Source organism: Aureobasidium pullulans, assembly GCF_000721785.1.
Source record: "Aureobasidium pullulans EXF-150 unplaced genomic scaffold scaffold_22, whole genome shotgun sequence".
Lineage (NCBI taxonomy): Eukaryota > Fungi > Ascomycota > Dothideomycetes > Dothideales > Saccotheciaceae > Aureobasidium > Aureobasidium pullulans.
Genome location: NW_021941042.1, coordinates 43,723 through 65,740, shown reverse-complemented (window position 1 = coordinate 65,740; position 22,018 = coordinate 43,723). Strand labels below are relative to the sequence as shown.

The following is a 22,018-nucleotide window of genomic DNA, read 5'->3' as shown; positions in this document are numbered from 1 at the left end:
TAAACACAACATCCTTCCGCTTTTGGAAATCTGAGAACATCTTATATATTGCATCATGCATCATGCGTCACACTATATATATCTACTGGGCCTTCTTCGACTCCGAACCCAAGCGCTGCGCCTCCTCGGGGCTACCGGGTATCACTCCTCTTCGTACACAGTCTGCCACGCCTCTCTTAAGACCCTCGGTAACGCCGACAACAGGTCTGTAACCCAGTCTTCTCTTGGCCTTCTCAATGCTGTAGTATCTGGTCATACAGCTGAACTTGACCTTTTGTCTGGTCAGGTTGGGGACACCCAACTGGAAAATCCAGAAGATCCACTCGAACAGAGTTGCAATGAAGAGTCCAAAGTCCTTGTTGATGGTCCAGATCTGGTTGGGTGCTGTGGTATCGCCCAAGTTTCTCCATGCAGTGCGGGTGAAGTCCCAGAAGTACATGGGAGAGTCGTTTGTAATGAAGAAAGCTTCGCCATCCACCTTCTCGTGGTCCAAAGGAGAGATTTGACCTTGCTCTTCACGCTCAGCAGTGGTCAGGAGAGCAGCTGCAGCCAGGTGGTGGGCATGAGCGACGTTGGTAGACTCGGTGAAATCAAACAGGTTGATGTTCTCACCAAGCTGGAACTTGGTCTGACCCTTGTAGTATGGCGCAAGCATAGGAGGAAGGAGAGTTTGGTCACCAACACCGAAGATGCCAGAGGGGCGGAGGGCGCATGTGAGGAAGCGGGGGTTGGAAGCAGGGCGGTTGTACTCGAGGACGGCTTGCTCGGCGAGGGCCTGCATCTGTGGTCAGCGATTGAATGGTACGGATAGAGCCAGGGTAGCTACCTTTGTGTTTGTGTAGTACTCGGGCTGGGCCTTGCCAGTGACGAGGGGGTAAGTCTCGTCGGCGTTGATCAGGTCTGTCGAGTTGTCGCTGATGACACTGGCGCTGCTAGTGTAGACAAAGGCCTTGACACCAGTCTCGGAAGACACGCGAAGGAGAGTCTTGGTTCCGTCGACATTGACCTTGTACAAGATCTCGTCGGCCATGTTGAACTTGGGGCTGGCAGTGTGGATGACAATGGTAGGCTTGATCTTGATGAACAGCTCGCGCATTGCGCCCTCGTTGGTGAGATCTCCGAAGTGGTATTCGCAGCCATTGATGGGCTCGCTGGCCGGTCTCAAGTCCATGGCCGACAGCTTGGAGCATGCCTTGCGTTCGAGCAGGAGGTTGATGATTTGTGTGCCCAGACCACCGCATCCTCCAGTAACGAGCACATGGCCCAGATCTTTGCTCGATGTCACTTTGCGACCGGCGCTGCTGCTTGTAGATGCCATTGTCTTTGTCTGGTGTGTGTGTTGCGAAAGAGGGAGAGGATACACCTCAAGTTGACGAACATGAAGCCATCGGTTGATCTGTTCGTGGGGAAATCTCCCGGGAGATTTGACAGCCTCAATTGAGACAGTCGCGCCATTTTGGTATTTCACTTTTAGCACGATCATGATATGACGGAGATACGGAGATGGAAACAGGGTGATAATCGAAAAGAAGTGTACTGTAACATCAAGCTATGTAAATATTCAGGCAGTCCGACTACCCTTTGATGCATCTCTCAAAACTAGAACCACACTCGACAGAAGTTTGTTGAAAGCCTGTTTATCCTTGTTAGCATTGATCAAGACTGGGAGATCTTTGTATGCAAGTGCAAACATGGGTTGTGAGTGTCAGAAGGAAGGCAACGGAAAATGTCCACACGGTTTTGCGCTCTCGGACAAGACAATAAATGTTTTTACATCCGAAAATACTTCATCATTCGAGGGGGGTAAGAGGTGTGCAGGTCAGGATAAGTGAGTGTAGCTTACCTTCATGATATGTGAGTCCCACAGCAAGGTCGTGTCTGGGGACTCGCGGTGGTTGACGCGATGATTGATGTGAAGGAGAAGAAGTTTGCTGATGAAGATTTTCAAGACTTGGACGAGGTTTGGTTTGCTTGGCGTTGAAGATGCACCAAATTTGTGAAAGGTCACTGCGTTTTGTCCACAAGCAACTCATCGGCTCTGGCAGATTCATCAAAGCGACATGACTTTGCTACAACCATGAAAGCGCCCAGATTCGACTTCTGTACCTTTTATCAACGAGACATAGCTGACTGATTCTAATCTCTCGATCATCGGCATCCTGGCTTTCGGAACGACATGGCCAACCTCTACGCGGAATATTTGCCCAACATCAAAACTCTGGCCGTCACTACTGTTCTTCAAACGCCGCGAGACGGCACGACAGCGCTCTGGCTATCGAATGACCGCAAGAAAGTGATTCTTGAGCATGCGGATGAGACACATCGCATTACTTTACCGGCCAAAGTGACCGGTCAAGGGACTCAACACCTGCAACTTCCCAACACAGGAGAGTTGCAATGTGTCAATCGCATATCAGCGGCACCCATATTCGATGATGATGAACCTTCTGCTCTTTGGTCTGCCTCATCACTCAATGCAGCAACAAATTTACATTGTAAACGTTGTGATGCGCTGTTGTCAAGCAACAAGATCAGTGTCTGGAAAGATCTTCCATCAGAAGCTTGGGCCGAGATGATGGACTTGTGGCATTGTCATAAGCCTGAAGAACCAGAGCACAATCATGACGACGCGCCAGCAAAGAAAGGCTATGCTGCTGGCAACAAGCTAGTCGCTCAGGCTGGCGTCGGTCTTGTTGATGTAATGAGTTTCTTACTCTCGGATGATGACTGCACGGTCGAGGTAAGTTTCATCTTTCTTGCTCTCGTATGCCAAATTCCACTTTCCCACCCTTTCCAAGCGGGTCTCAAGAAGGAGTGTTCTGTGACCATTGTGTCATCTCAATGAGAAATCACTTCGATACAAAGACCCAACAACAACCCCGATTGGTAGTCGGGCGAGCAGACCCTCAGCTCAGTCCGACGGGTCACTCGTCCTACTCATGTCGCAATGCCCCCTTTTATCTACTTTCTATGACCTAGAGCCATCGGTCATGGTGAATCAATCAGGATGGCACATTCCAGTCATCTGCTCATAGTTGTCCTACAAGATCTCTTACCCTCCCAGGACTAATTTGTCCCTTAGTTTCGCTCGTCTGAGAATGGCGACAATGTTCACGAAGTCTATTGTATAACCTGCGACACAGCTCTTGGTCACAGAGACCCCCAAACCGAGGGTATTCGTCTTCAAAAACCATACCTTGCTTTGTCGCAGGGCGGGTCTAGGACCACACGTTCTTACGACCCGGCTCACTGGTTTTCTTGCTATCTCAACCAAGCAATAGAGACCCAGGGCGTACGAAAATTTGTCTTCTCAACATTGCCGTACGAAATCTGGGTATTCTCTACAAACCTAGCCTACGCATCGCTGGAATATCCTGAGCCCAAGCAAGCCATGAAAGTCTTGTTCCGGACAAGACAAGGCGATCAAGATGTCGAGACACTGCGAGCGGCAAACTTGCTGATCGAGACGCTAACACTATCGCCCATGCTAGAGAAGCTGTTGTATCAGGTTCTGCAGCGGGAGAATTTCAAGCTTCCAGACAGCCTGAAGAAATTCATGGGCTGGGAAGTTGCGGTGTTGCCTGTACTATACAAAGCAGATGTCAAAGCATTAGAATCTGCCACTTAACCATGGCTTTAATATCAAGTATCGTAACATCCGCACGCATTGATTAATTAAACTGACATCGCATCTGCACATATCGTTTAGAACAAGTTATACTTCCTGCACAAATCTAGACCACGACATCATGTGATTTCAGCCCTATGACCGGTCAATCAACACGGGTCGCGGCAACTAAACTGACACTGCCGATTCGCAAATGGCACCAAAAGAGTGGTTCTTGCTAACCAATTCTCCCATGGATCCGGGAGACCACGGGCGACTCATGAAACCTGCTTTTGTGATGTTGCCCGCGAAGGAAGCAGGAGGACACAAATGGAAAGACCATTTTCTTAAAGGATGAACCTTGAAGTTTAGACACAGCCCGGCGGGGGTTGATTCGTGCCGATGGCCGACGTTAGAGCCAACGGTTCTCGAGAGACCGCGGACCTTGGACCCTGATGGTGAGCTGATGGCGAAGTTGAGCACACGACCAGATGGGATAGAATGGCTGGGTAGAGAATAAATAAATGGTAAGCGATCACTGGGAAGAAAGGTATTCACTATAAGCGACTCGAACGAGTAGAAAACCGCGGTTCTAGAAGGGTGCACGTGGCGTCGTGATTACATGAGGAAGGAACGAGGGAAGGAAGGTGAGGCGGAGTACGAATCGCTGCTGCCTGAAGAACGGCAACATACGACAGACCTCAGGGAAAGACGAACAAACGACTCGCTCTCCGTACTTTTTTCTCGACCTTGTCAACGTGGCCTTCGCTCGAACATCGTAATCCTTGCTTGGCCTCGCAACTATTCATCTGTCCGTCCTCCGCGCCCGACTTCTCGCATCCGTTCTCCTCCATTCTCGACCATCGCCCATTTGGCCGCATCCCGACACCGCCGCCATCACCGGTCAAGCTCCTCTACCTCGACTAGACGTCGCATTGCCGTTGTTCCTGATCCGCGCCCGACCTGGCTTTGACCATTCAGAGCTGCTGTAGCTGTGCTGGAGTGACTCACCCGCACTGGCCTCGTGCTGCGACCAATCAATCCCCTCCTGGCGCTGTTTGATTCGACCAACACACCCTCTCGGATCACCTAGCTGTATCGACAGCCCGCTCCAAGATGCCATCCAAAACCTCCTCCCACCCCCGCCGCCGTCCGGGCAATCCCTCAACCACCGATGCTCTGATTGACTCCTTTGTTGGACTATCCATCCAAAAGGGAACCACATTCCACTCGCCATCGTCCAACAAGTCTGAACTCTTCAACCCTCTTGACGTTACTGCTCGGTCCATGACTACTCGTTCCGTCACAAGCCCAAAAGCCCTGGAAGATCTGCTCATAGGTGCTGGCGAGAGAAGAGCTGCAGACCTCCTCGCCAAAGTCGATCAGGTCATTGCCGACAATTCCTCCGCTGCCGCTCTTGGAAAGTTGCTCTCCGAACCTGAAGCCTTGCCTCATCCTCGCTGCATCCTCGACAAGACAGGTTTACAAGGCATCGCCGAAGAACGTCGTGATAGTCCCAACAATGCATATGACAGTGGTCTGGGTTCTAGCATTGCCGATTCTGACGAATTCGACACCAAGAAGACGTCGACTGCGTCCAAAGGTATGATTCACTCCGTCCCTCCCTGTTGTCGTTATCGTTAGGCAGCGCTAACTATTGTTCTATTGTCAGACTCCACACTGAAGAGATCACCTTCTTCGACCTCTAGCTCATACGCTGACGAACACCTAAGCGAGTTCGCGTGTGAGCAGATTCATAAATACATCGTCAAGCCCATCCTCAGACAACAGTCTCTCAAAGACTTCCATCCCCTTGTCAGAGGTGTTCCTCGACGCATCGGCTCTCGCGAAATCACCACTCTTCGTGATCTTGAGAAGACATTGATCTTCTTGGCTCCCGTAAGTATTCGTTGCGGTCTTTCTGCCCGCTCGGTTGCTTATTTTCGTGCCATTTCTCAGGACTACTCGCGTTCTCCTTCTTCTTATCTCAACTTTTGCGAAACCTATATCGACTGTCTCCACGCCACTGTCGATATCGTTCACGAATCAGACCACTGCTCGCCATCAGATCGCCCCTACACTAACAACTATTTCATCGACTTGGTCGGTCAAATCCGCAGATACGCTCAAATCGTGGCATCAACTCGTGCAAAGAAAGAACGTGGCGAAGATCTCGACGAAATGGACGTGACATCGTAAGTTCTTCCTGATGTTCCAAATTTAGAGTTCACAGGCTAACAGATTACTCAGCGACGAAGTTCTAAGACTGCGGGGAGGTGTGACTCACAACACTCCCGCCCAACTCGTTCGTCACAGGGCCGGAAAGGATATTTCTCTGCTCGATGGTGCCGTTCTTTCCTCTTCTCCCACCGACCACTCCGTCCTCTCATCAAAGCGTCCCATCATGGAAGACTCTTTGAATGATGACGTCGAGAGGTCCATGGCACGTCGTAGAAAGGGCGAGCCCGTCAAGACGTACGACTGTGGCTTTGACGGATGTGACAAGATCTTCCGCCGTCCTTGCGACCGTACGAAGCACATGAAGAGTCATGAGCGTCCCTGGAAGTGTCCCCACACTGACTGCAAGTACCACGACGAAGGCTGGCCCACCGAGAAAGAGTGTGAACGCCACGTCAACGACAAGCATGCAGAATCCCCCATCATGTATGCTTGCTACTGGTCCACGGTAAACAACTGCCCTTACCAGTCAAAGCGACTGAGTAATTGCAAGTCACACATGGAGAAGGCCCATGGCTGGGACTATGTCCGTTCAAAGACGACCGTCAAGAATGGAAAGACCAAGGCAAAGCCTGGTCAAAAGGAGCCCGTCCAACAGCCCATTAAGCTCATTGGCGGCATTGCTGCAAACGCATCCACTCCTTCCACCTCGTCTGCCTCTGCATCCACATCCACCACACCCTACATGCAAACCGAGCAGTACCCTGTGACTGACCTGTCTACTGTCTTGACCTCTCCTCAGGACTTCTCGGTCCCTTCGATGGGCCAAGGTATCATGACTCCATTTGAAAGTCCCTTCAACATGGCCATGGACTTCCAGCCGGAATTTGCTGATCACTTCAACTTCGATTGGACATCTGCATTCACTCCTGCTGTCAACAATCCCCTCTACACTCCATCCCTTGTGGATGATCGTCGTCAATCCCACGACTCGTCGGCTACTAACACTGTACCCAACTCGACTTTGTTGCAAGGTGAGACATCCTTCGATGATGCGTTCAACCCTCCCACACCCGAAGACAGCCCTCCATTCGTTGCCAACGATGGCTTCAAGCTTGACCCAGGTTACCAAGCAGGTCCAAGCGACTACATCAGCGATCAAAGTCTGTTGTTCTCTCCACCTCAGTTCCTTGTCAATGGAGCTGATCCTACCCTCTCTGCCCCGCAACCCATGACAACTCAAGGATTCATTGGTGACGCTACCTTGGATATGGAGATGGACAATGACGACTTTGACATGTCGCAATACCTTCCCAGCAGCAACAACGATGCCCTCTTCCCCTCAAACAACGACTACGGTCTCGGCGCCCAGTTTGATGAGCAACCATTGTTCGCTTCCACCAACATCAACAATTCTGGTAGCTCCAAGGAGAACCCTTATGCAGTGTTCTTCCCAGAGCTCCAGCAGTGAGATGTCTTTTACACCATCATTAGTTGATACATTTTCAACATTTCTGCCTTTATCTTTTCTACTCCACGCTTTTGACGTGTTGAGTTTTCCCCTTTTCTTTTTCCATATACCTGCACACAATTGTGCTTTCACGACGGACACGAAGACACATAATAATTTGGATGGACGGACCTCAAGAGAGGTCGCAAAAACATGTTGACACAAACAAGAAAAGAGGCGATAAAAAAGAGGAGGTTGCTGTTGCTACACACTTTGCTCTTTTCTCTTTACGTACCTCTTTGCTTGCGTTATCTCGGCGTTGGTTGGATCATGGCTTCAAGCGGGGACATGTAACAACTTGAGACAAAACTCAAGGTTTGCCCCGTTTCCTCACTCCACACAAATTGCCTTTCCTTCTTAAACTCCACTTCGGAGGTATGTAGACCAATCCAAGAACTCTCACTCGATCCACCTCCACCCCCTCAAAGTCAAGTGCACGTTCAACGTGCGCAAAAGTTTACCATCATGCAATCGAGATGATTGTTATGCTGCTTGGCACGGTGAAGCTTGAGTATGCTAGCAGCAAAAGCCGAATTTAGGTATGCATGGTCTTGAGCAAAGACATAGCCAAGTTACAGATGATCTTTGGAACTGACTAGATAAGAGACAGATGATGTGATCGGTTTTGGTTCTGTTCAACTCAAATTGACGGTGCGCATGCTGCGATACCGGTAGGGACTGGCAAAAATGCGACCTTGGATACAACATTTAAGAGGAAGAGCGATGCAGAATTGTCGCCTCTTTCTTTCTCTCATCTGACATTGTCTTTCTTGATACAATCCCCGATACTCAACAGCCCTCGTCGTCAGCGAGGAAAATCTCTTTTCTTCTCCTTTGATTATTCTGTCTTTGCGAGCGTCTGCTTTTTTTCGTTTGTTCTTCTCTTTTCTTCCATACCGAGACATGTCTGCACCACTCAGTCGGACTAGACGACTCTCATCGGTCTGGGACAATTTCCGCAACAAATACCGCAAGACGCGTATCGACAGCCTGCTCTCACCTCCGAACCTAGACTCTGGAGACGACAAGAAGAGCGGCTATTCAGACCCTGAAGGAAAACTCTTGCCCTCTGATTATGATACGGACAGATCTCCTGGGTCAACGGGTAGACAGTCTTTCTCCGAAGATGAAGTCGTCAGTCCTTGCGATAGTAAACTTCCCGATTTCCAATTCCCGCCAGCGATTTCTGGGTTTGAGGTTGGGGGTGACGAGGAAAATGAGAGTGATGGGACGAGCTCGGATCAGGATGGACGGATTGCAGCTGCTATTGACAATTTCACTGTTGAAGCCACCGAGCCAGAGGATATCGGACGGTACTTTTCTCATGCTGCGCGGAAGACTGGTGATGATGCTACGATTTCCGAACAGATCAGTCCCACTGGAAGTATGGATACCGGAGCCTCTGCGGACTCGACCAGTGGACTTCTGCATTCGGATAACTCTGGCTCGACATTGAGTTTCGAGGTCGGCGTGCCGTTGCAGAGGACAGTGGCCAATAGAAACCTGCAGCAGTGGAAAACGCAGGTGCAGACTGAGCCGCAGACCGCCGAGCAGAGTCTGGCGCAGAGTACTTATATCTCGTTGGATGAGGTTGTACATGATACCGGATGGATGGTTGAAGAGCAGGAAAGAGCAAAGCACAAGGAAAGAGAGGTTCCCAGGACTGTGGATGGGGTGAGATTGGATGCGAGACCTTTGATCAGGCATACGGGTACTTCGGCCCCGCCGCACAGTTCTTTGCAACTGCACACTTTTGCTTCGCGGCAACAGCATATCGACGCGCTGGATGAGGGGCAAGTGTCTCCGAAGAAGATCGCAGAGCCAGTTCTTGAAGCTTCGACATCGCAGAACCTGGCAGCACCATCAGCACAACGTCGCCCTCAACCAATCTCTTGGTTCTCTTCTTCTTCAGACTCGAGCGTCCAATCTCTCCGTCTAAACCTCACAAACCAAACCTACCGTCGCAGAAGCACCATAAGACCCCCTCCCACCATCCCTCTATCTCGACCTCAACTTCTCTCTTCATCCCCCTCGCAACAACCCATAACCTCAAAACGCCACCAAACCACAAACGAAACCGTCCTGGGGGTTCCGACCTTCTCTTCCATCTCCAACACTTCCAACCCTTTCTTCTCCCCTCCCTCTTCCTACCCACCCAAACCCCTCAAACTCGCAACAGCAGCACCAACATCACACCCGAAGCCAAAAATCGAATACTCACACACACCCCCTCGCATCCATGCCCGTCAAATCCAAAGCCGTCGTGTTTCTTCAAAACCACTTACGGCATATACTTCACTCTCCACGCCGTCTGCAATCTCCACCTTCCACTCAACACTGACGTCCCGCCTGCACCTCGCCATAAGCAGCGGCGATATAAAGGCCTCACAAGTACCCGTGAAAGAGCGCGTGCGAAGGATTTCCGGCAAGTCATTGCAGCAGGGGTTGCAGCAGGGTGTCGCGAGGTCGGGGAGGGCGGTCAGGAGGTGGAGTGTTGGCGTGGGTGAAGCTGTTGTTGCTGGAGGGGGGTTGGGAGTTGGATGGGGGGATGTGGGTGGGGGGAGTGGGATGGAGGAAGAGATGGGGGTGGGGAAGAGGAGTGCGAGTGTTTATTATGGGGGTGGATTTGTTTGATGTGGTAGGATGGGGAAGAAAGAGATGGATTGGGGATTGGGGATCGTCTCTACGTTGGGCTCCCGTCTTCGGAAATACAAGAAACCGCCTTGGAGATATCGACTGGATTGGTCACATCCACAGAATAACAGTCAGATCTAATGCGTACGCAATATCAAGCATACAGAAAAACCACAGATTGCAATACAATAAACTCATATTCTTAGCCCGCGTCAGCCCGCGTTGCTCTTCAGCTTCAGCTTCTGCCCCTTATTTCTCTACTCCTGCTCGCTTCCACTATATCATCCCCCCAAAAAAACTTTCAAACCCTTTCATCCTCGAAAAGATGCAATCCCATAACTCTCGTCCCTTCCTTTCGCCAAAAACAAACGATTTCGACGCAAGGCAGGAGGTAGAGACCACACAAAAACGGATCAAAATGCAAACAAATTGTCGCAGCCGTGAATCGAACACGGGGCTCGTGCATGGCAAGCACGAATTTTACCACTAAACCACTGCGACTGGATGGGTATCACGTGATGTAAAATGGTTTGATCCTAAGGGATATGGTTCAAAGATAGTTGAAGACGGTAGCATTGTCTGCTGTTTGTGGCCATTGATGGAACATCTGTATGGTTGCCGAGTGCAAGTCTAGAGCCCTGCAGCGTCTGAAAAGCCAGGGGCTAAGAAAGTAGTCATACCCTTCGGAACAAGGCTCCAGAAACGACGACAATGAGTAGTCATTCGTGAAATTATCTCTCGAATGCTTGGGAGATGGAAATGGCAAGAGGAAAGGAAAGTCTCAGGATTTCAAATGCTACATTACTCCAAGCAAACGCCAAATGTTATGCAACACCTTGTCCAATCTAGTGTACCATGGTCTTTCCAATCTCGCTTTCCCAGTTCTCTGCTCTTTCGAATCCATTGGCATAGCCCTGGTAGTCGGCCATAGCCTTGTAGATACCCTCAGTGCTGGTCTGGACAAATGGTCCATATTGCACGATAGGCTGATCCAAAGGCATTCCAGCGACCAAGATGAATCTGCTCTCCTTCTCCGCAGAAGCAGGAACGCTAGCAACGATGCTGTCGCCGCTTTGTTCGAGAACGGCATTATGGTATTGAGGGATAGTCTTGCTCGACTGAGGGCCAGCCAATACGATACTTCCACTCAATGTGTAGATGAATGCATTCCACTTGTGTGGGAGCGGTGCGTCGAATGTACCTCCAGGTTGTACCGTGACGTCCAACAACCACACAGGTGTATAAGCCAACTCTTGCAATGAATCCACGCCGTACGCGCGACCTGAGATAACCTTGACATTGACTTTCTTGTCGGGCGAGTTGGCGACGGGGATTTCGGAGCCGCGTAGGTCGCGGTAGCGGGGTTCGCAGTCTTTGAGGTGGGCGGGGAGATCGACCCAGAGTTGCATTCCGATGTTGGCTGAGCCGTCGGGGTTTTGCGCAGGCATTTCGGCATGCACGATACCACGACCGGCCGTCATGAATTGCAAGTCTCCGGCGTAGATGGTTCCGGCGTTGCCAGCGAAGTCCTCGTGGTCCACGGCTCCAGAGAGGAGGTAGGTGATGGTCTCTTGTCCGCGGTGGGGGTGGTCGGGGAAACCGGCACCAGGCGCAATGGTGAAGTGATCCTACGCACAAACATGTCAGCACATATCCCAGGTGGCCATAGATGGGGGTAGTATACTCACAAGCATAAGGAAGGGTGTGAAGTTCTTCAACTCTCTCGTTCCGACCGATCTTCTGACTCTTGCACCCGCGCCCTCAGCCTGGTCTATAGCCTCGAAGACCTTGCGAATAGCGCGAGGAGTGGTAGTGGTAGCCGTCAACGAAGGGTCATTGGGAGGAATGACAGGGAGACCCTTGAAAGTGCTCTGTGCAGCAGGCATTGTTGTGTTGGTAGTCGCTTGCGGTGTCGAAGTAGTAGTGGTGATGATATTCTTCGAGCTCAGGTATGGTAGGATGTTCAATCGTTGGTGATAGACAATTGCAGCTAGGCAGATTAAAATGGAGATGAGAAGTCTCATGGAAACGGCGACGCACTGTTCTTATATGAAAGACGGGATAAAGAGAAAAGGAAAGAGCGACGGAGAAACATAGAATATTGTATTTGGAAGGAAGAGAGGGACTTAGTCTGTATTTGTCTTGGGGATTACATGTTTATTGCGGCGAAGGCGCGAGGAACTGGTGAAGCTCTGACAAAGCCGACCAGGAGACGGTTTGCTGACCCAAGTGGTTGTGGGGAAATAATGGTTAATTAACATTATCAATCATCGCTCGTCGCGGAATCGAGGTTAAGCTCGATCATCTCTTACCGAGGCTCAGCCGCCGCTTTTTGTCTGGGACATGCTTCATCAAGTTCATTGTTTTCGCAATACTCCGTACACCATCGTTTCACGGTCGCAGGCTTGCGCGTGACTGCTCTCATACCAAGATCGAAAGCTGCTGTTAACACCCAGTCATGTTAGCACTACCGCTCAAAAGAGCAATCATTTCCTCCATAACTTCAGGCTTCTGCATCAGTCCGAACACGACACATCTCACATCATGGACAATGAACAACCTTCCGTCAAAATCGGCCAGAAGCAAAGTTGATCTCTTTCGGTCATTTGCAAGCAAAAGTGATGGAGATGCGCCGTCGCAGGACCATGAACAGCCTAGCATTACTGTCAATGTACGCCCCAAGTCGTCCAGGACAAGCGCTGAACGGCACAAGCAGAAGTATGCTGAAGATCCTGAATTCCGGGAGCGGAAGCTTGAGCGAAACAGAGTTTGGCACTCGCGGATGCTTGAGATCGATCCGAATTATCTTAGGGACAAAAGACGCCTGCTTCACAAGCGCAAGTTTGCCTGCAATCCCAATTGGCGGATGGAGGCATTGAAGGCTAAGCTCAGACTCCGCGAAGAACCTCCTAGTAGGGCAAAAAGGGACAGTCCTTACTATCCACGAGGGCCCTTGATATATACCTGGATCCACAGCCGTACATGATTCCGAGAGGAATTGCCTTGGAAGGAGTTTCGGCCGGTACTATATACTACCAGATTCGAGCACAAATGTCAAGATTGCGACTACACCAGAAACATGGGTCGCAGAATCTGGTGGGTTGCACACCAGCATACTCCAGATCCCACATACAAGTGCCATGCATGTTACTTGAAAACCTCGAACGGGCTGCCTGAAGGCTATGAAGGCTGCGAAACCATCAAAGAGGTCGCCGCAAGAAAGAAAGAGCTCGAGAGCCAACAAGCTACGCCAGTACCGACCACTCCAAGTCTGTCAGGTCAATCACGGATACCATCGCAGAAGAAGCCCAACAGCTCCCGTCAATTTTCTACCTATCGCGTTACCTGGAACTCGGCGATTGACTCTGCTCCGCGAGAGGAATCCCTTCAGATTGCTGAAGCTCAGACCAATGAACATAACGCGGTCGCAGAACGCGAGGCTCGGCGCACAAACTTTCAAGAACGCTATGTCAACGATTCCGAGTCCCGCGAAAAGAAGGGAGCAGCAGAGAGAAGTCTTTCTCACGCGGAGAAGAACGATCCCGAATATATCAGCTCGAGACGCGAAAAGATGAGGGAATATAAATATCGCTCATATCACCATAATCCGAAGTTTCGTGGGAGCGTACTTGACAGTAACCGACGATATCAAACGGCAATGATGAAAGATCCCGCTTGGCGGGCGGCACATAACGAGCGCACCAGACTACGTAGGAAGTCGGTCAGAAAAGAGGACCCGTCATACGTACAGAGAGACACCGTATGTAGATGGATCAGGAGGGATCCTGCGGCCAGAGAAGTGATGGATTGGGGATTGTACAAGCCGGTGCTCTATCCGATCAAAGTGGAACACCAATGTGGAGGCTGCGAATACCCAAGGCGCGGAGGCTTCAAGTTGTGGTTCTTGAAGCAGGTCAAAGGCAGAACGGAAAGTACTGATTCGGGAAGTACAGGGTTGCACAGATGTCCAAGGTGTTTCTTCAAAGATCCGGATGGAGGTCTGCCCAAGGCCTTTGAGGATTGCACTACCCAAACCCAGCTGAAAACAAGATTCCAAGGGAGTCGGAAGGGATAGAGAGAACTAAGATCCGCTGTCAACTTTCATGACCTTTGGGAGTGCAAAACAGGAGGCATGCCCAACTGTTGTAAACAGTCGCAACGAAGAAAAGGATTGCAACAATCTAAATTCTAACTCTGAGCTCGAGTCTTTTCGTTCAATCAGAAACATAAACCTTCTCAGCAGAGACAGCGCCGGCCTCTGCAGAAAAAGATACATCTGAACCGCATCTACCCAGGTTCGCATTCTGCTTCTCAACCAAGACCTCATTGTTCGCCCGAGACTTGTCATACAAAGCTTTCCAGGCGGGATGCGGCTGCCAGTTTTTCGGAAATGGCTGTATCTCTCCCGAAAATTCAACACGATTGGGCCACTTTAGGTCTTGGTACTCGCCGGACTTTAACTCGCCACATGACAGAGCTTCAACTTCTGCCAGATCTAGCCAATCATCCCATATTTTGGTTCTAGGAGCAGCTGCTTCACCGATCCTGGCCCAGTCTGCTCCTTGCGCAAACAGGACAGCTTTGAATAGAGCATCTGTGAAGCGATTGTCGTTGAAGTTTGGTCGCTCGATACCGATTTCTGTGACCTTGTAGCGGTCAAGGTCCCAGTGGTAGCGTTTTGGTAGGGCGGCGAATGACCAGTATGCAGCGTTTAGGAGAACGTAGATGACGGCCCAGGCTAATTGGAGAGCCTTTGTAGCATTGGCCAGGAAAATGACTCCGAGCATTAAGAGAAGTGTACCGGTAAGCGAGATAGTTCGGTAGATGCCTCGTCTTTGCACCATGGTGTATCTTATATCTTCGCGAGTGAAATAGAGTTCTCTTGCGACCTGCTCGTTGCATTTGACGACCAAGAACGATCCGTTGGGATATCGCACTACCAAATCTCCTCTTGGTAGCACTTCGTCGGGCTTTGGCTGTATTGCCGGATCTTTGGCAACGAGATCCCAGTGGTTCGCGACACCTGTCAAGGTCGACAGAAAGGATAAACATAACGTTGCAAGCATGGACATGCCGTCATTAAGCACCACCGAAGCGACGAAAAGACCGACAGAACAACCACAGCCAAGCAAATTCACAGCCAGAAGTGGACTCAGTCTTTTGGGTCGAATAGGTCTGTCCGGATGCTCAGGATTTCTGACAATCCGAACACACCGAGTCTCGTTCCTTTGAATATCCTCGGCGTCGATCAAGACATGTGCGACGTGGTTGATACATGCCGAAATATTTCCAGATTCCACTGCTGTGACATAGGCTTCCTTGACCTTGAGATTCTCTGGTCGTTGCGCCGGCAGTAATACTTGAGGCGCTGGCAAAAGTCGTGGAATCAAACACCACTTAGTGAATGTGATGATATGCGCATTTGCACCGATAGAGCCCTCTCCTAGTATGGCGAGAAAACCGACGACATCGATTTCGAAGTCGGAGAATTTGTTTAGGAAAAACATCGCGATGGCGGCAAGAAAAGAGGGAGGAACATACTCTGTACTTACCGATAGCATATACCATCGTTCATATAGGAGACCGTGGAGAGATAATTTGCACGCCAGCTGAAGGAGCTGCAGCTTACTCACCTAAATAGATTAACTGCTGGCCGGACGGCGAGGTGGTGTGCAGGATGCAAAGCGTGGCTTGAAAGTGCAGCAAGAAGTTGGGGTCGCGACCGGAAAATGTTTTGTCCGAGTTCGCGAAGAGACACTCGACAGTTCGATGTTTCTTGCTTGTTGTTCTGACTTTCTCATCGATATATGGGTGCCAGCTCAACCGTGGGATCCTATGGATGTAATGTTCATGTTTGCGCTCTGCCATGTCACGCGCACATGAAAGCCAGTCGCTGGTGGGACGTGTTCCTGCCCAAGGCTGGAAAGCGAGCCTATCAGCGACAGAAGGATGCGCCATAGCAAACAAGAAGGCGGGCTTCTCAATTTAGGTGACGATCCGTCTCTTGAGGGCACAGTAGCGTCTTTCACCGCGAGTTTGGTCATTTGATGGGTTGACCTGCCACTTTGCAGTACTTATCTTTTTTACACCAGGGATATGCTGGTTTCTGCCTTCGCTCAACAGCAATACTGGTCAGATACTATGAAACTGCTATACAATGAACACTCGGAGCTCAGGGGCCATACACCATGACGGAGACTGGTCAAAACAACCGACATCTGCCACTTTGACAGCTGACGAAACCTTGGTGGTACAAGCGACTCGAGATGTTCTTGATCACAGTACGCATACTTCGTGGACTCGTATCATGCTCGAACCAGTGTCTCGACTTCCAATCTCTGTGATAGACTGGGTTTTATGTTCTTCAAAAACTCGCAGACCCACAAACCATCGGCGATGGTCGTCACTCTGGCTCACGACTGTGCTCCGACTCAGCATTGTACTTGTGCCTCTACAGCTCCTTATGCTGACACGAGAATTACACAATTTCTCAACTGATCTTGATGAGCAACCTTCCAAATTTTCGTCGCGAAGTCTCCGATATGCCAGGAACGAGTTGGACCAGAAACGCAAGAAGACAAATACGACTGCCGAGACTAAGATGACATCTTCCGGCGTGAAGGACCTTTTTGAAGCCACCAGACTCGTTCTACCTCGGCGTCTTGTCATGTACGCCGATAAGAGCTGGATATTGGCCAAGGACCCTCCGCCAACTACTGAATATGTCTTCATCAGCTGGCACTGGGCGTCTTTCAAGTACGACAGAAACAAGCCCAGGAGAGAGGCATTGGCGTCAATCAAAAAGATGGCCCGGCATGCAACTCTAGAAGCTGGACTCAAAGCATATTGGCTGGATGTCCAATGTGTAGCAGATGAGATCTTAGGAGAAAGTCCTTCGAGCGATGTCTACGGCATGGCTGATATCGTGCGCAATGCTCATCATGTCGCGATTATGCTTCCGAGCGAGCACTCCTTCCACAAACGAGAATGGGCCCGACGGCTGTGGACATTGCCAGAAGGTATGCTCGCTAAGGGTAGGCTGCGTATCTGGACGACCATGGAGACTGGATTCACGAGGACTGATCTCGATCGTATTGAGATGACATACGAATTCTGGCGGCCATTCGAAAATGATGAGCGCCATTATCCGGCTCGTATCTTGGCCGAATACTTCGAAAACCACATCGAGCTGAGCCACATTGAGATGGTCATTGCAGCGATCGCCGCTCTCAGCAGGCAGGATTCTTCCAACTTCACCCAAGCTGATATTGCATACGCTCTGATGGGACTATTGCGTCGCAAAATCACTGTCAATGCAGAAGACACCTTGTTCCAAGCCATGGCAAAGCTGCTGTCACTAACTGGTGAGAATGAGTACGTACTAGAGCGCATGCTGTCGAGCTATTCATATCCTGCGAAAGACGACAAAACCGCATTCCGAGGTCTTCTCAGCAAAGATCAATTCGGTACACATCTTTGGGATGTCAGACCACTTGGCGAGATAGTGGGCGTCGACGATCTCGATGGCGTGATCTACCTCAACGACTGTCGCACACTACCGATTCTCCATCAAAGACTACCTGATCAGACCCGTGCAAGGTTCAATGAGCTTCGCCCAATTCTCTTTCCAGCTTTGCTGCTTCTTGATCTTCTTCTTTTCGGCCTGGTATGGGTTTACAGTGGCTGGCGAGCGAACACAGTGTACACCCTTCTTGCTGGCACATCGACCCTGATAGCCACCTCTGCCCCAGAACCGGTAGAGAAGAGAGTTCCAGAAGAAGGTTTGGTGCTGATTGAAGGTACACTGCCATTGCCGCAGCTGGAGAAGTTGATCTTCGGGATCTCCAACGATAGTTTGACCTACGCGGTATCATCCTCACCTTTGGCCACTCAATACCACGAAGCCGATCCGACTTGGCTTGAATCTTTCAATATCAGGCGATGGACGAAAGAGCTGTATGTCGCTCGTGCATTCGGCAGTGATCCGGAGTGGATCTCGCCTACCGAACCAGGCCATGGTCCCGCGTCACCTGTATCACCGATATCACCACTTCTACGACGCACGTCAATGCCATCGAACTCAGTCGATGAAGCATATCACCCGCCTTTGTGCCCAGGACACACGCTGTTTACGTTGATATGCATGGCAACCAAAGAAGTTTCACTGGTCCAAGCTCGAAGACCTCCGAACACTTTATTAATGACCGGCACAGAAGGGGGTATGCTGCGAGCGGTTCTATGTAGTTCGATGTTCGATCAAGACGGACGTGAGGTACTTCAAAAAGAGGCTGTAGTGAGACTCAGACCAGAGATGTGGGATCTGGGTACATCGCGTTCATGGCTTAGAGTCAAAATGATGAATTGTTAGATAGTTTGAATCGAATGTCGAGTCGCATCGGAAATGATGAACTATACTTCGATGATCTTCCTAGCATACCATGCTTGAAGATCGCGTGCATAATATATACCTTTTCCAAGTGTTTGATTGATGCTGGTGTTCGGCGGTTGCTCGATTTGACCGAGCTGATGGGGCAGCGTCATCGCATTGCCGAAAAAGATTCTCCATCGCTCCTGACCTTCTTAATCTCCTTTGCTCGTCGACAAAATAACATATTCGTACGGAGAGCAACGAAGCATCTCGATGCTCAAATTTTGGAGCCGTTGCTGAGATTTTACGAGTAGCAGAGTGATGCTTCGGAGCACTCGTGTGTGACAGCATGCTAATCAGTGGTTCGCTCTGTAAGCGCCCACGTAGCGCTGCATATCTCGGGCGAATATTCGACCAACCACGAGCAGTCTCGATGCGAGTGCTATGCCGGGACCTTGCTGGCCACCTGTAGCATGACCGCCACTTCCAATAGACGCTGCAAGACGATGCAGACCTTCATCCGGAAGCCAACCACGAGTCCATCCTGACCGCCCAGGCTTCACATACCCAGACCCAATAGTTTCTTGGAACCCGGATACAGGCATGCGATAGTGCTGGTGCTTGCTCATACTGCATCCGAAACCATTCTTGTGGCAGCCACAAAGGTCCACTGCCTCGATTAAGCGCCAAGGTAGAGTAACTTAAGCACTGTGAGACCCATTCCCAGACCTTTCTCTCAGTTTGTTCTTGCGTTTTGTGTGTTCCTTCGTACCTTTGCAGTTTTTGTTTCCATTTTTCTTTCTTTTTCCTCTCTACCTTAATTTCACATCCGCTGGCCGGACTCAATATATTCATACTAGCAACAAACGATTATACAAGGCGAACTCGAAAAACCAGCAACATATCAGAGACGAAGATCAACAAAAACGCGATACATACTTAATAATGGCGACATACGTTCTACCGACAACGGTCTATCAGCCACCTCCGCAGGTTCGGAGGGAGGCTAGAGTTACCTTGATTGAAGACGAGCTTCAAGTCAACATACCTCCGTATCATTATCCTTCAAAGCTTATGATTACCTCACCTATGTCGGATGACATGCCCACCCCACGCGGATTGGCTGCTACCATCACACCGGCGACAGATGCCACATCTGTAGTCTCGTCGATGTGGAGTCATCGCAGTTCCAATTCGAGCTTTGACAGTCTCTACGACCTCACAGACAGCGAGGGCGAAGAGGTACCTTTGAAGCTTTCTGCATCTGTCAAGAAGCATGTCGTCGACAAAGAACGTAGCAGGTACCCCTCTCTTGTCATACCTTCTCCTAGTCAATGGCCGTCTATCCACAAGCCACAACCTTCGCACGCCATTGGTTTGTCGCCTGCTTCTAAACTTGCTTCTCCATCGGCTTTCTCGGTATGGCAAGCTCAAAGATTCCGAGTACCTAGTGGCACTTCAACTCCTTCTCTGGACGGAAGCTTGACTTCGGAGGAGCTTGCCCTTTCCAGTTGTCCTTCTACGCCCGACTTGTCTTCTCGCGAGGAGATTGTCAATGAGTGGGAGCCACCATGTCAACTGCATCCTGATGCATTTGAGACGTTGCACCAGCTCAGTCCGGAAGAGGCACAGAATGAGATTGTCGAAAGAGTCATCGAGGTCCCTGAAGAAGCTGCTCATGAGATGAAGGAGATTATCAAGAGTACGCCAGTCCGTCTTGACTTTGCACTTCTTTCTGTCAATCCCGATGAGCCGCAATACCAAGATCCAGTATCTGCTTTGAGTGTACCATCTCCAGGCGGTTTTTTCTCATCTTTGGCTCCAGTGGCGGCGCAAACTTGGGCAATTCGCACGCCAGAACCATCAACAAGCGTTGCAGAAAACTTCTACGGCGTTCCATGGCGCGCGGCCTATTCAAGTGAGCAACGCACAACAATTGTCACTGCGCTTTCACCGACAAATCGCGGACCACCAACGGCCATCAAAGACGTCTTTTCTCCCATTGATCGGGAAGTTGAAATTGCAGAAATCACCGACGTATGTCAAGCTCCTTCCGAGTACAACGAAGAGTATCAGGAGAAACTAAAACAATCAGCGTTGGCGCACTTTGAACGCACAAAGGGTTGGTTAGACGATCAGTTCACCATGCTTCCCAAGGTTGTCGTTAAAGAGATGGTACCATCGACTCCCAAGATGGCCAATTCGCCCGCCGTCACGGTCTCTGCCGACTGCAGTCCGTCGAAGAAGTCCGTCAGGTTTGCGCCTGAGGCTAGCTCGCCGAGCACGTCGATGAGCACTGGCTTCTCTGCGCCTTATCCTGGGCTTTCTTCTGTCACTGCCCCGGCCGACAATGTCAACACCTTGACTGATACCGACACCATCTTCCTTGACGGTTTCAACTCAACCATGGAGCGCACTCAGTCCAACGACGTCTTCATCCATCGCCAGACGCGCCTGGAGTCAACTCACACTCAGCGCCGCAACTTCTCAGCCGCTTACTGCAGAGCGCTCGCCGATGAGTACGAGATCTCTCAGCCTAGACGTCCTACCTCAACTCGCCCAATCTCGACCATGCTTCCTGCTCCCAGCCCTGAAGATGACGAGACAAGAGAGACCATCGCAGCTGTCGAGCGCGAGCGTCAAGCCCTCGAGCAAGTCACCCTCGCAACCTGGGAACTCGAAGCCCTCTCCTACATCCGCAAGGGCCTTCTCGTCAAGGAGGTAGAAGCTCACATCAAGAGCATTACCTCGGCCGAAATCCTTGACTTTGGCGGCAAGCCCAACTGCGACTGGGGCTGGAAGATCGCAACCGATCACCCCAACACCAAAGTATGCACTGCTTACCTCGGCACCCGCGACATCCTCACCGGCCCTGGCAACCATACTGCCATCGAGCTGGAAAAGCCATTCGCTCTCCCTTTCGCCGACAACACTTTCGATCTCATCTCAGCACGTAGCCTGCACTCGCTCCTCAAGACCGACGAGATCGCCTTGACGCTCACCGAACTCCATCGTGTTCTCAAACCCAAAGGTTATCTCGACTTCTGCCTCCTCGACGCCCTCCTCATCAATGTTTCCTCTGGCTCTTGGGGCCAAGTGATGAACGCAGAGTTTGGACATAAGCTCCAACAACGTGGTTACGAGCGCGAACCCACAAAGCACTTCCAAACCCGTCTTTCCCACGCCGGATTCCACTCCATCAAGCGCATGTGGATGTTCCTGGGAATGTCTGATGTCTGCCCCATCTGGACTGATGCAGGCAAACTCTCCGCCCCAGAAGCACCTACCAAGCCTTTGCCATCCCTCCCCGGTTCTGCCAAACTCCCCTCTCGTGGTAAGAGCATGCCTAAATCTACAGGCACGATTCACCATCAAGTTCAAATCAGAGATGCAGAGGGAAATGCACTGTTGGGTCCTGATGGCAAGCCTGCTTACTATCCTCCTGCGTTCACCGGCAGTACTGAGGCTGTGGCTCCTGTTACTGGTCTACTCGGAGCCAGGATGTGGGAACAGTGGGTTTACAAACTGGCTAGGGAGATGGGTGGATTGCAGAGTGAAGCTCAAATGTTGGAGCAGGTTTGTGGTGTGCTTGAAGAGGGTGGAAGAATGGGAAGTGGATTTGGTTGTTTGATGGGTGTGGCTAGGAAGTGAGGGGGAGAGGCAAGCATGGTGGATGTGAATGTGGATGGAGCATGGTTGAAATTGGTCTCTTTCTTTGGGT

The 22,018-nt window shown here is 50.6% G+C and overlaps 9 protein-coding genes across 9 annotated transcripts; 6 read left to right on the top strand and 3 right to left on the bottom strand.

The window, feature by feature from the left end:
- Positions 1 to 80: 80 nt before the first annotated feature.
- M438DRAFT_325363 (uncharacterized protein) lies at positions 81 to 1,394 on the bottom strand (the record flags this gene model as incomplete). Its single annotated transcript, XM_029903089.1, has 2 exons — positions 827 to 1,394; positions 81 to 775 (listed from the first exon to the last, which is right to left on the bottom strand). The coding sequence occupies exons 1-2, from the start codon at positions 1,316 to 1,318 to the stop codon at positions 83 to 85; spliced, it is 1,185 nt and encodes a 394-aa protein (XP_029756985.1). The 5' UTR covers positions 1,319 to 1,394.
- Positions 1,395 to 2,039: 645 nt separating this feature from the next.
- Positions 2,040 to 3,664, top strand: M438DRAFT_348469 (uncharacterized protein). Its single transcript, XM_029906152.1, has 2 exons — positions 2,040 to 2,740; positions 3,083 to 3,664. The coding sequence occupies exons 1-2, from the start codon at positions 2,177 to 2,179 to the stop codon at positions 3,626 to 3,628; spliced, it is 1,110 nt and encodes a 369-aa protein (XP_029756984.1). The 5' UTR covers positions 2,040 to 2,176; the 3' UTR covers positions 3,629 to 3,664.
- A 1,059-nt stretch (positions 3,665 to 4,723) lies between these two features.
- On the top strand, positions 4,724 to 7,256 carry M438DRAFT_358413 (uncharacterized protein; the record flags this gene model as incomplete). Its single annotated transcript, XM_029907256.1, has 4 exons — positions 4,724 to 5,210; positions 5,280 to 5,506; positions 5,567 to 5,802; positions 5,858 to 7,256. 4 exons carry the CDS (start codon positions 4,724 to 4,726, stop codon positions 7,254 to 7,256), a joined length of 2,349 nt encoding a protein of 782 aa, XP_029756983.1.
- Positions 7,257 to 8,100: 844 nt separating this feature from the next.
- On the top strand, positions 8,101 to 10,135 carry M438DRAFT_102513 (uncharacterized protein). The gene has a single exon (XM_029898641.1). The coding sequence runs from the start codon at positions 8,199 to 8,201 to the stop codon at positions 9,927 to 9,929; it is 1,731 nt and encodes a 576-aa protein (XP_029756982.1). The 5' UTR covers positions 8,101 to 8,198; the 3' UTR covers positions 9,930 to 10,135.
- Positions 10,136 to 10,774: 639 nt separating this feature from the next.
- On the bottom strand, positions 10,775 to 11,815 carry M438DRAFT_338474 (uncharacterized protein; the record flags this gene model as incomplete). The annotated part of the gene is made up of 2 exons (XM_029904125.1): positions 10,775 to 11,557; positions 11,618 to 11,815. The coding sequence occupies 2 exons, from the start codon at positions 11,813 to 11,815 to the stop codon at positions 10,775 to 10,777; spliced, it is 981 nt and encodes a 326-aa protein (XP_029756981.1).
- Positions 11,816 to 12,908: 1,093 nt separating this feature from the next.
- On the top strand, positions 12,909 to 14,073 carry M438DRAFT_102451 (uncharacterized protein). Its single transcript, XM_029898640.1, has one exon. It carries the CDS (start codon positions 13,009 to 13,011, stop codon positions 14,002 to 14,004), a length of 996 nt encoding a protein of 331 aa, XP_029756980.1. The 5' UTR covers positions 12,909 to 13,008; the 3' UTR covers positions 14,005 to 14,073.
- A 352-nt stretch (positions 14,074 to 14,425) lies between these two features.
- On the bottom strand, positions 14,426 to 15,412 carry M438DRAFT_240474 (uncharacterized protein; the record flags this gene model as incomplete). Its single annotated transcript, XM_029899524.1, has 1 exon — positions 14,426 to 15,412. A coding segment is annotated over one exon (987 nt), but the record flags the coding sequence as incomplete, so codon positions are not given.
- A 330-nt stretch (positions 15,413 to 15,742) lies between these two features.
- Positions 15,743 to 18,331, top strand: M438DRAFT_348464 (uncharacterized protein). The gene has a single exon (XM_029906151.1). It carries the CDS (start codon positions 16,087 to 16,089, stop codon positions 18,295 to 18,297), a length of 2,211 nt encoding a protein of 736 aa, XP_029756978.1. The 5' UTR covers positions 15,743 to 16,086; the 3' UTR covers positions 18,298 to 18,331.
- Positions 18,332 to 19,242: 911 nt separating this feature from the next.
- On the top strand, positions 19,243 to 21,948 carry M438DRAFT_377138 (uncharacterized protein; the record flags this gene model as incomplete). The annotated part of the gene is made up of 1 exon (XM_029908710.1): positions 19,243 to 21,948. The coding sequence occupies one exon, from the start codon at positions 19,243 to 19,245 to the stop codon at positions 21,946 to 21,948; it is 2,706 nt and encodes a 901-aa protein (XP_029756977.1).
- Between the last annotated feature and the right edge of the window lie 70 nt (positions 21,949 to 22,018).

Coding starts and splice junctions, on each gene's coding strand:
- M438DRAFT_102451 (XM_029898640.1), top strand. CDS start 13,009: ATGGGTCGCAGAATCTGGTGGGTTGCACACCAGCATACTCCAGATCCC.
- M438DRAFT_348469 (XM_029906152.1), top strand. CDS start 2,177: ATGGCCAACCTCTACGCGGAATATTTGCCCAACATCAAAACTCTGGCC. Junction 2,741..3,082: donor ATGATGACTGCACGGTCGAG/GTAAGTTTCATC, acceptor TTTGTCCCTTAG/TTTCGCTCGTCTGAGAATGG.
- M438DRAFT_348464 (XM_029906151.1), top strand. CDS start 16,087: ATGAACACTCGGAGCTCAGGGGCCATACACCATGACGGAGACTGGTCA.
- M438DRAFT_102513 (XM_029898641.1), top strand. CDS start 8,199: ATGTCTGCACCACTCAGTCGGACTAGACGACTCTCATCGGTCTGGGAC.